This window comes from Centruroides sculpturatus, unplaced genomic scaffold (genome assembly GCF_000671375.1).
Source record: "Centruroides sculpturatus isolate CEXI.00-Female unplaced genomic scaffold, Cexi_2.0 scaffold880, whole genome shotgun sequence".
In the NCBI taxonomy this organism is placed as follows: Eukaryota; Metazoa; Arthropoda; class Arachnida; order Scorpiones; family Buthidae; genus Centruroides; species Centruroides sculpturatus.
This window is the reverse complement of record NW_019385193.1, coordinates 48,485-60,866: the sequence shown is the minus strand read 5'-3', so window position 1 is coordinate 60,866 and position 12,382 is coordinate 48,485. Positions and strand designations below refer to the sequence as shown.

Sequence of the window (12,382 nt, the reverse complement as noted above, 5' to 3'; positions counted from 1 at the left end):
TCTATTAGAAAGAACAACGATAGCACCGTTTTAGCATCTTACGCCAACCAGCAAGGAATTGAGGTCATATGGGACCAAGCTTCCATCATTAGACCCACGTCTAACAAGCACTCCATCAAACATCTCGAAAAGCTTGAGATTTATAAAGCCCAAGGGAAAACTACTTGTATCAATCATAGGGACGCCCACTCTCTATCCACAGCATGGAAATCATTCTATGAAGATAACCTGTAATTTTTACAAAACATTAATTTTTAATGAGAAACTGTTGAACTCTTTATTTTTATTTATTTATTTATTTATTTACTTTTAGTCTTATATCCCTAACTTTTTGTATTCATTTCGTTAAGCGCTCATCATTACGCATGCGAAGTTATTATTTTTTCGTAAATTTGATTTTTGTTCTATTTTTAATGTTCTTTTTAACTGATGAAGATCGCTAAAGACGATCGGAAACGTTATGATATTAAATTATTTGCTGGAATTTGTAAAAAGGTGATAATTTCGATTAATTCTTTCTAGTTCCAGTACAAGTTATTATTTTTATTACATTATAGCCAAACTTGCCCGTTTTCACAAAATGCAAGAATTAGATTTCCCGTTTCCACACTAATTAGAGAATTTTTACGTCTAGTCAAACGAACTATTTTCAATTTGATCAATTTTCTGGAACGTTTACAATCGTTCTGTAATCGAACCAATTGGAATTTTAATTCGAATTCGAAAATTTTTAAAATCGAAATAAAAAATCTTCCACTTTCAAGCCAATATCTCCCGCACCCTTATAGCTATCGAGACGCAACCACCATAGTGCACGAATGGAGACTTGGGGCTACTACCACATACAAACAGCATTCATGTGNGGCCACAGTGGCGTGGCCGAGCAGTACCTTACCATGAACACCGGGAGTTGGGTCGTGAGTTCGCGCCTCACCACGTGAAGTTTTCGGGTTTTCTCCACGCCTGTAACTCCATCATAGGGACCAGTCACCTTTAAAAAGACCTCCCGGAAGGCATTTCTCTAAGCAGATCGTCCAAGCGTTGCGTTGCCGTAACTTAACTAAACAAACAAGTATTGGGCAATTTTATACTTTAAGTCATTTTTGATCATTTCACTGGACGCACTTGCAAATTAGTCGATGTTGTATTTCAGCTTATGATAATGAGTCGCTGTTTACCTGCAGTTTATTTATATTATTAATTATTAACGAATTAATTTGACGAAAATAGAGTTTTGTATTTGTAGCCGTATTTTGTTTGCTAAATAAACCACAAGAGTTACATGGCATTTGGCATGTTGCACAGAAATATGTAAATCTCGAATAACTAGAAACTTGATTAATCTAACTCGCGAATGTTTTGTTCGTTGAATTTCGAACTAACAAGGATTTTCTGTAATAAGATTGTGCTTTGAGCAGATAAAAAAAAGTTAAGAACTAGAGGCATATAACTAATTTATCGTGCTTTTCAAAGATTTATTATTATTTTGTATTATTTGGTACTAATCTATAAATATTAATATTATGTCAATTTGTTAAATGTTACTAACTTTACTTTTAAATTATAGTCTAACCTTCTTGTAACGAACTAAGGTACGGTACAGTATATGTAATAAGGACTTGAATTGAACTTGCTACTGTTTTTTAACATATAAATATTTTGTACACTTCGCGATTGTAATAGTTCAGTTTGTGTCATCATTCTCGATGAACTCGAGCTATCGAGAATCTACTGTACATATTTTACATATTTTATTACAATCTTTTTATATACTACTAGCTGTTACCCGCGACTTGGCCCGCGCGGATTTTGCCAGCAAACCCTTTTTATATTAAGTATTTCAACAACCATAGTAATTGTTATATAACACGTACCGCTGTGAATGTTGAGAATTGCTGAGAATCAAACCAACTGTTTTCAATTTGATCAATTTTCTGGAACGTTTACAATCGTTCTGTAATCGAACCAATACGCAATAACAAATCCGAATTTAAAACGGCTCAAACATTTGGCTAAAAAATCGAAATATATAAAAATATTTATAACAATGTCTGAAATGTTATCAATTTAACACACTGAAGTACTCATTGAAAACTAAACGTAGTTAAAAACAAAAAATCGCATTTAAAATAGTACAGTAGAAGCTATTCTTCGGGTTAAGCCTTAATCCTCTCCTCCCGTGGGGGGAATTTTGAAAAATCTTTTCTTAGTGTGCGTTTTCATGACGTATCCTAACTGTGTACCAAATTTCACCTCTTTTAGTTCATCGGTTTGCTCTGGGCGATGATAAATCAGTCATTCAGTCAGGACAAGTAATTTTATACAATTAAATTACTAGTCCTGACTGACTGAGTCACTGATTGATTGATTCGTCATCGCCCAGAGCAAACCGCTGATCCTAAAGAGGTGAAATTTTGTACACAGTTAGGGTACGTCATTAAAACGTACACTAAAAAGTGATTTTTCAAAATTTCCCCAGGGGGAGAGGGAGAGGATTAAGGCTTAACAGGAAAAACGGCTTTTGTTGTACTATTTTAGATGCGATTTTCTGTTTTTATCTGCGTTTTAGTACGGTACGCCATGGCAATGCACACTAAGAAGGGATTTTTCGAAATTCCTTTGCGGGGGTGAGAGGGAGAGCATTAAAACATAACCGGAAGAACGGCTTCTACTGCACTATTTTAGATACAATTTTTTGTTTTAGCTGCGTTTTACTAGGGTATGCCATGAGAATGCACACTAAGAAGGGATTTTTTAAAATTTCTCCGCGGGGGAGGGGAAAGCATTAAGGCTTAACCGGAACAAAGGCTTCTACTGTATTATTTTAGATGCGATTTTTTGTTTTTATCGTGTTTCCGCGAAAATAAGACATCCGCAGAAAATAAGACCTAGCACAGGTTTTGCTGAATTGCGAAATATAAGACCTCCCCCTGAAAGTAAGACCTAGCGAAGTTTTTTTAGTTGTAACGGTCATCGACAGATGGTTGAAAGTAGCCGTTGGCTTTTTGAAAGTACAGCCAATGATTGGCAGCAGACAATTACGCCACACGGCATGATTTCCATAAGAATATGGCTTGGGAATCACAGATTTGCATAACGTTACGGCTAATGATGGCTATCGCCAGCCGTAACGGCCGACCACAATACATGTGGTCGGCCGGGAATCACGCCACATGACATTTCCATAGTGCAAGTAAGCACTAATTCAGTAAGCACTAATTGGTCATCGAGTCCGATGTTGACGCTATAAAAAGGCGACAGTTCGACACACCGGATATACGTCACTTTCATCTAAGTTCGACTTGGGTATTTTTTGTTCAATAATAGATGTGAATTCTTCTTCCTGGAAAAAATAAGACATTCCCTGAAAATAAGACCTAGCGATTTTTTCAGAGCAAAAATTAATATAAGACACTGTCTTATTTCCGGGGAAACACGGTATCTGCGTTTTAGTAGGGTATGTCATGAGAATGCACACTAAGAAGGGGTTTTTTCGAAATTCTCCCATGGGCGGGAGAGGGAGAAGTTTTAGTCTTCATCGAGTACTTAGATGTACTAAATTAATAACATTTCAGACACTGTTATAAATATTTTTTGTATTTCGATTTTAAAAATGTTCGAACTGTTTTAAATTCGAATTTGTTATTGCATATTGGTTCTATTATAGAACGATTTTAAACGTTCCAGAAAATTGATCAAATTGAAAATAGTTCGTTTGATTCTCAATAATTCTCATCATTCTCAGCGGTAGGTGTTATATAACAATTACTATGGTTGTTGAAATACTGACTATAAATGGGTTTGCTTCCAAAATCCTCGCGGGCAAAGCTGCGGGTAACAGCTAGTATATATATACATATACAAATTTAAATATAATCTGTATATACAGTAGACCCCCCTATAAAACGGGTTCCTATAATTACGATTCCTATAAAACTGCGAAAAAATTGCGAAGGTATCCGTAGGAAAACGGTAAAAAAAACTCCTATAATTACGTAAAACGTCATCGGGCAGCCGAACTATTTTCCGCCGTCAACTGCCACGCTACGGAAAGATTACTATCGTCTGTACAGTATTATATATAAATTAGGTACTGTATATATAATTATATATTAACTTAATTTATTGTAACTTTATTATAATTATATATATATTTTCCGCCGCGTAGCGCCACGCTACAAAGAGTTTAGGCTAACTATCGTCTGTACAGTATGTAAATTAGATACCGTAAGTCTAATACAGTACTGTAATTTTATACATTTCTTGTGAAAGAACATTTCTTATTCAACGGCGATTAAAATTATTTGTATTAATAATGTTTCCAAAGTTCAGCGAATTTTTCGCAGAAAAATAAGTTATTAGAAATCGGCCGCGGTTTGCTGAGCTGTTTCGCGACGAAAACAAGCTTGAGCAATGGCGATGTTGAATAATGGTGCACACTCGGTAAGTAATCCTGCAATTTTTCGTTTATAGCGTAGTTTATACGGATTATTCCCCCCAAAAAAATATACGAATTTTGGAAATGTTGAGTCGGATTAGTCTAGAATCGATTAATTTTATGGAAGAAAACCTTTCAATCAGCCGTAGTCCGTAAACTTCTCACGTGTTGGGCTGTGATTGGAAGGACTCGTAAGAAATCGGATTCCTAAAGAATGGAACGTATTTATGATCTTATAGGGGGGTCAACTGTACCGATTAAATTTAAATTTGAGTATAATATCGAAGTGTTAATAAAATTGCTTTTTTTCAATGATAGATTCTTCAATCAAATACTAAAAACAAAACATATCCTAAATCAGTCGCCAGAAATACATAACATCTGCTCACCTAATCAAAATTTATTAATTACAATTTTCTAAGTAATTGATTATAGTAAGCTAAAAGTAAAATATACAGTTGGATTTAAAATAAACAGAAAGTATTGCCAACGAAGCTATGTCAGAATACACTAGCAAAATGTTTGCCAATCATTATCAACAAATAACCGATTTCGTACATTTTTAAACTATTATACCGTCTTTTTTGTCAAAATTGTTACAGTTACTTTTCATTTTGTAGTGTTCTTTACAATTCAGTGTCACATTACTAAACTACTAATGTAATACAGTATTGAGATATTCTCCGACAACTGTTTAAACAAAAAAACTGTAAAACCGTCGTTTAACAAAGTTTCAAGATACAGTATGACGATATCTTACTAAACGATAACACTTAATATAAAGAATGACAGTTAAAAAAGTGTGTAACATATTATATTTTCTACTGGAAAAAAGTAAAATTAAAATTAATAGAAATTTTACTGCATTTTTCGCAAACACAGTGTTTGATTATTTACTGTAAATATACACCAACAGTGTTATTTCTATTCTCGGAATAAATTATTCTTTATCACATTTGAACTCATCACTTGTTTATTTTTGTATGTGGATGGCCTGAGCCATTAAAAAAGGATAAAATTTATAGAAGTATTTATTCCTCAAGATTCACAGAGAGAGAACAAAATGTACAATAAGATACAACAAAGGTCCAACAAGTAAGTGGGTACAGCGATAACCCGGATGTCGACATCACCTAAACCCTTCTCGAAAACGACTAAAGGCGAGTCACTTAAGATCATTAACATTTTCTATATCGTTTCCAAAAAAATATTCTCATGAAAGCATAAAATAACAATTAGAAAACGAAAAATCTGAATAATTCCTTTCAACTCAAATTATATTTTATTTCTACTAGAAAAAATAATTATCATTGTGTTGGTTGCACAATTAACAGCACAATATGATCATAATTACGAAAGTTATTGCATTGTGATCATATTTTATACATTTAATAACTAAGCATTTACTGCTACATGAATAAAATCGAAATATAAAATCAAAAATGTCATTTATACATTAAAATATTTTTTATTATTCTAAGATACATTACCCAGTTTACCGAGCTACTATTCTAACAGCTTAATGTAGCGTGTAAAAAGTAATTGTCGTTAAATTACTAGTTGGTATCAAACAATTTTTCGACTTCAATGAAGATAAGTAATCCAAATCGTGGCTAATAAATAAATAAAAATAGTGCATTACCTTTTCTAGAGCAGTTATATACAGAACTTTTTTATATTTCTCCTCTTCGTATTCTTCTCCGAACAAGATATTTTCTCTGATTGATCCGTTGAATACCCAAGCTTCTTGAGAAGCGTAAGCAATTTTTCCTTTCGCTATCACTTTACCGGAAGTAACAGGAATTTCTCCCAAAATGGACAATAAGAAAGACGTCTAATCAAATTAATAAAACGTTTTATTATTTGGTATGAAAAACTACGTGTAAATAATATAAGCATGTAAGCATTTAAAATGTTAGTAACATAGAGAGTATTTCCTTAAATCGTACCGATACGAAACTTATGTAGGCACGACTTAAGATTAAATTCAAATAAACATAAGAAAACATTGAATAAAACTATTAGGATTTCGTTTCCAGTAAACCACTACTAAACCACTACGAAATGAACACTTAAAAAAGAACATCAATTTGTCAATAATTTACTTGCTTGAAAGTTACCAAATATATAAAGAAAATTATAAAAAACAAGGTTAAACTTATTTGTTGAGAAAATTTGATACTTCGCCATCGATGACAGACATTCACTCTGCAAACCAATGTATTTGACTGAACTGTACAGTACATCTTATTGGAGGCAGAACCGCTGTTTCCGCGATATTAAATTTAAAATTTAAACTGTACGATTTAGGCAATGGAACGTGTTGAGCAACTTCACTATATGCAATGAAAATAATTCGAATGTTCGCTACTTCGTTAAAATAACAGTTTCAAAACAAAGAATAAAGTAATAAATTATTGGGTTAATAATTTCGCATAAGAATCATTTGTAGATAAAATAAGTTATATGAATAAATTTTACGAACTGTAATTATAAATATGCTTATATCCAGTTGTAGGTAAAATTTGACTTGTTAAAAATCATTTTCATTTAACTAAGAAATGGATGAAACGTTAGATTCTATAACAGATTATTCACACAATAACAATACAAATTATTCTCTAACTATTTTTTTCTCTTTTTCTACATCATGTAACTAATTCCCGCTGTAACTAATGAAAAACATAAAATTATTTAAACGTGACAATTAAGTGTAACAATTTAAAAATGAATTTTAATGGAATTACATAAATGGATAACTTTCAAATTTTAGTTAATTATTCTAAACAAGCATTATATCACAAAGCATATAAATAATATAAAATATATAACCAGAAAACGAGACATTCACCTTTCCTGATCCGACAGGGCCTACAACAGTTAATAATTCTCCAGGTTGTACGTTTATAGATATATCTTTTAATGTTGGGTAGGTTTCCTTTTAAAAATTCAAAGCGTAAAGTAACTAAATTGTATATAAACGATATTATACGTTATAAATTAGAAATAATATACTATAAATTAGATAATAATAACATAAATATATCACCTAATAAAAAAAAGCTGATAATAATTTATAAATCTTAAAATTAGTGACGGGAAATTATAATAAAAGTACACTATGCTATGACAATTGTTTGTATACCAGAAGTTTTGTAATCTGTCCTGTCTGTAAAATATAGTCGATAATCCATCATTGTCCGATAAAAAATACATTGTGTCTTGTCTCGTATTATCCCTCAGTTCATGCCTGGAATCTGTGAGATGGCAATACAACATTTTTAGCATTGATTTTTTCAGAATTTTTGAAAAATCTTAAATCATTCGTTTTCTTTTTAATTTTTAAGTCACAAAAATTTAGTAAATATGTTTGAACTGCGTGACTAGTCTATAAGCTAAAAACATCTTCATTCCCTGGATGTCATCTTCTTCTTTGGGTTTCTTTACGTTTGTAAAATTACATAAACTAGAACTTGCGAACCTTGCATGTAATTAGCATTATTCGATCCATTGCCAGTTCAAAATAAATAGACCAAAAATGCCATTTTTTTATTCTGTGTTTTTCCTTTATACTTGGAACATCTTTAATTAATTCAACTCAGATTATCTGATGTGCTTATTTTAAACAACGCGATTTTTTTCTATCTCTAGTTTTTATGTTGCATTGTTTTTGCAAAGAGACATGAAAAACAAATGTAATCGTTCAATGCTCTCTGTTACTGATTTACACTGTTACTTTAAATGATACCTTTTGCATATGACATCAAGAGTAAGGAGTTTTCTATATACGCAGCTGCAGTGCCGGTTTCGTTGACATTAAATTCTCTCTATTCTATTTAATAAACAATGTTGTAGTAATGAAGCCAGAAAAACCAGTATGGCACTCATAATTTTAAAGTTATGACAAAGTTCCTCATAGAATGGACATATGAAAATAAAACTTTTCGAGGAACAGACAGATTTTTCAGTCCTCGATTTCTCGCAAAATTACAGCTTTTCTAATACTAAGAATTGAAATGCAGTTTTATGGATAATTTTATATAGTGCGCTATTTAATTATTATATCTGTGTTTTTCTGTTAACTGCAAAACATCTGGTGACACAATAAAACATAATTTTAAAAAATTACTCAAGCGATGACCAGTTATTCAGCATAGGAATATTTAATAACTGCTAATACATCTACTTTAAAATCAGTAGAATTATATAAACTAACACAGCTACGGCATTCATTTCAAAACTTATAATAATTGAAATTATACTAATTAGATCTTACTTTTTTCCATGTAGCTGTGACGTTATTCATCCATATTCCATATTCGGTTAAAATTTTGCTATTCTCTACAGCTTTGAGAGTCTCGTCATCTTTTTCTTGAAGAAGAAGAAAATCCTAAATAAAAATTCGAAAAATCTTACAAGAAGTATTACAACTATGTCCCCGTGGTTTAATAAATTAGGAACAATGGTAGTGTTAGACATCAGGATGCAGTTATCCATTCCATTTTATTTACTAAGTCATAATGAGCGTTCTACGACTAATTAAATTTAAAACTAATTCTTATGACAAATGAAAATTTATATACTAGTTTATATTGGATTAGTTTATATTATATTGAAAGCAGTAATACATTAGGTCAGTCATGCAGGCGCTAATATGCCCAAGAAAAGATGATCAGCAGGAGAAGTTAGATGAAATGTCTGTTTACCAGACTATGATATTGTATCACTCACTAATTAATTAAAATACATAAACTGTTGCTATTCGGAGAAATAGATGTATATTATCAACCGTCGTTATATTTTAAAGTATCATGATTAGTTACACTCTACTCATAATTATATCAATATCGTTTCTTTATACGCGTACAGTAAACTAAAAGAGCTATTTATATGACATCTCACAGAAGTCATAGTAGTAGTTAAATTGTCACATTTCTAACAAGCATTGCAAATATACCATACGATAGTTATGAGTTTTCATATGGATATAAGTTTAGTAACAAAAATTTTTTTTCATCTTCCTTATTCTGCACTTCCCAACTATCAGCAGATGAACCTCTACTCTCTGAAAAAATTCCTTTTTCTGTCTGATTTTCTTATTTTCCAGAATCCAGAAGCATTACTTGTTTTCTTAAGCAGGAAACAACGTCAGACCCACTTTTATTTGTAAATATTTATAACTAAAGAATAAAAATATTCACAATCACGACATACTTAAATGCTAAAAATCTTGTTTGTGATAGGGCGAAGCCTGTAAAAACAAGCCAATATCAGTAAGCAATGATCATATAATAAAATAATTCGGATAATTCCATTATCATATATTTTGTGCCAAATTTTACTCAAATCGGTGACGGTGTAATACTTATTGTTAACGTTATTAACAAAATTCTCTACCCTGTTCCTGATGCTGTACAGAATTAAACTGTCACTCTTGGAGGCCAATACTGAGTTCGGCAAGACAGGCAGCTGCCCAGGGAAGCAGATTGCTACAGGCAGCAAAATGGGCTGAGGATATATAAAAATTATATAACATTGTTAATTTCAGATAGCTGATTTTTGTGTCTTTTGAAAATAATTAAGTAATTAAATTTTCCAGGTCCGAGCCCCAAAAATTTTTCGATTAAAATTACAAAATGTCTGTATTTTAATAAGACGATAAATAACTATCTTGCCCAGGATTGCATAATTGCTAGGTTTGTCCAACGTCCCTCCACTGCGTTGTAAAACCGAAAAATTTCAGATAGCTCTGTTTGAAAACTCCAAAATAATTACAATAAGATCTCTATCAGTGAAATGTCCCACTTCATCCATTACCAGATACTTCCCCCATGGTGGCCTGCAAAACTTCACGGTGTGATATAACAAAAAAAATTAATCTTAGTGCTATGGCCCAGAAAGCGAAAGATTAAATTAATAAAATTTGTAAATAATTATTAAATGTTATTTTTAAATTTTTAAGTAAAATATTTGTATTTTCGAATAATTTTTAAATTAATAAAGTTTGAAAACAACAATTGTCTAACTGTTCATTACCTGAAGTCTCTTCGACGAAACCAAAACTTCTGCAGCACAATCTGTTGCACGTGAAAATAAACTGATAGTGCTACCGAAAATGTATGCAGAAAGAGCCATAGTGATATATGCAATTTGGGCATTCAGTTGTCCTCCATTTAAGAAAAATGCAAGGTATGTGAGGGAAGTAAATAATCTACATATAGGATATCCCAACATAATCGATACTCCTCTTGCATATAAAAACATTCGAACTTTTTTCATTTCCTTCCTGCAAATATAGACAGTTCACTATAACAAATTATAGAACTTTCAAAGTAATTGTGAAAAAACAGGAATAGCAGAAATACAGAAAAATCTGTGTAAACCAGAATCACACAAAATTATTTTCTATTGATCAGGTGAGTTTCCAACTTGAATAATTTTTATTTAACATAAACAAACGTTTGTTTTTTGTTGAAACAGGTTTTACTGTATTTAATACCACTTACTTTCTGAATTTCTCAACTAATGCGACATATGGCAATTCCCAGGTGTACATTTTAATTAATCTCATATCAGCAATCATCTCGTTCAACAGGTTCAATCTTTTATCTCCCAATACAGCTGCTTGTAATCTATTATTATGGAATATTATTTAAATATAAATATATACTTTTAGAAAAGTAGGCATATATAAAATTACTTTATAAATATTTATCACTTTAGTTTACGTAGTTACTATTTTCTTTTAGTTATTCCAGTTACTAACAATATTAAATATTTTATGGACATTTAGTAAAGTTTTTAAACCATCTGAATTTGAACTCCTAACATTAAAAAGAAAAAAAAGATGAAGCCACAAATAATGTTATTCAAATAAGAAAAAAGTACTTTAAAAATTTATCGAACAAAATTAACGATGAAAATTAATAATACAAAGACACGAAGTTCTTCTATGCCTTTTTGGATTTAAGGATCAGTAAAATATCTAAACATATTTTAGTTTTTTGTAAATAAGTTAGCGCACCTCCTCGTAACTTAGTCCTCACTCCTAAAAAATTATGTGCCAATCATTGAACACTTTATTATACGAACCTAAATAACACTTTAAAATCCCTGTCTTTTGGAGATAACGAAGCTCATAATATTTAATCTTCCTTACATTAACTACTTGAGCCATGGTTAAACATTAATAGGAAATAAACCTAGACGAAAGTAACAGCAAACAACACTTCTTGCACTTCAGTCTACGTCTGTCTAGATGCATGTATTCTGAAGAATATGCTATATACTTCAAATAAATGCTCACTTTTATTGATACGGAATACTTATTACTAAAACAAAATCTTCATTGAAAAGCATTTTCTTCGTGCTGATAAGAGTAAAGTTTTGCTTCTATGTTTATTCATGCGACTGAAAGGATTTACAGTGGAATTTCGCTTAACGAGCATAATTTGTTTCAGAATCTTATTCGTAATGCAAAACACTCGTTAAGCAAAAGAATTTTTCCCATATGAATTGATGTAAAACACGAAAATGCGGCCAAGAAAATGCTCAAATATTTAATTAATGTATAACGTTTATTCAAAGAACATTATAAATATGTGTGAGGGTCAAAAATTTCGTGTTATATACTTTAAAATTTTTCCAAAATTTTAATTGAACTTTGAATGCAACTTTATTGAGACCAAACCAGTTATAAAAAATTAAAAGAGATAAAGGAAACATAAAATCTTGTTAAACCTCGATTCTCACGAGTTGGGTTCCTTGTTGAGATGAGTACATCTCTGTGTCACGATTGTGTCACCCATCACCTTATTGATCCAATGAGATCGTCATCCCTTTCCCTGACGAAATCAGGGAAAGGCCCAAAAAGAGGACTTCGTATAAAAAGGACAGGCACGATGAGTAACGAGGTGGAAGTTATTATTCGATTGTGTGTGTGTG

At 31.5% G+C, this 12,382-nt stretch overlaps 1 protein-coding gene across 1 annotated transcript in view; it reads right to left on the bottom strand.

Moving 5' to 3' along the window:
• Window positions 1–12,382, bottom strand: part of LOC111635970 (multidrug resistance-associated protein 4-like) — a 131,659-nt gene that overhangs the window by 83,443 nt on the left and 35,834 nt on the right. The window contains exons 7-11 of the mRNA XM_023381123.1: window positions 10,945–11,070; window positions 10,475–10,724; window positions 8,715–8,828; window positions 7,290–7,376; window positions 6,081–6,272 (exon numbers count right to left, since the gene is read on the bottom strand). Coding sequence (XP_023236891.1) covers window positions 6,081–6,272; window positions 7,290–7,376; window positions 8,715–8,828; window positions 10,475–10,724; window positions 10,945–11,070 — 769 coding nt within the window. The remainder of the gene's footprint in view (window positions 1–6,080; window positions 6,273–7,289; window positions 7,377–8,714; window positions 8,829–10,474; window positions 10,725–10,944; window positions 11,071–12,382) is intronic.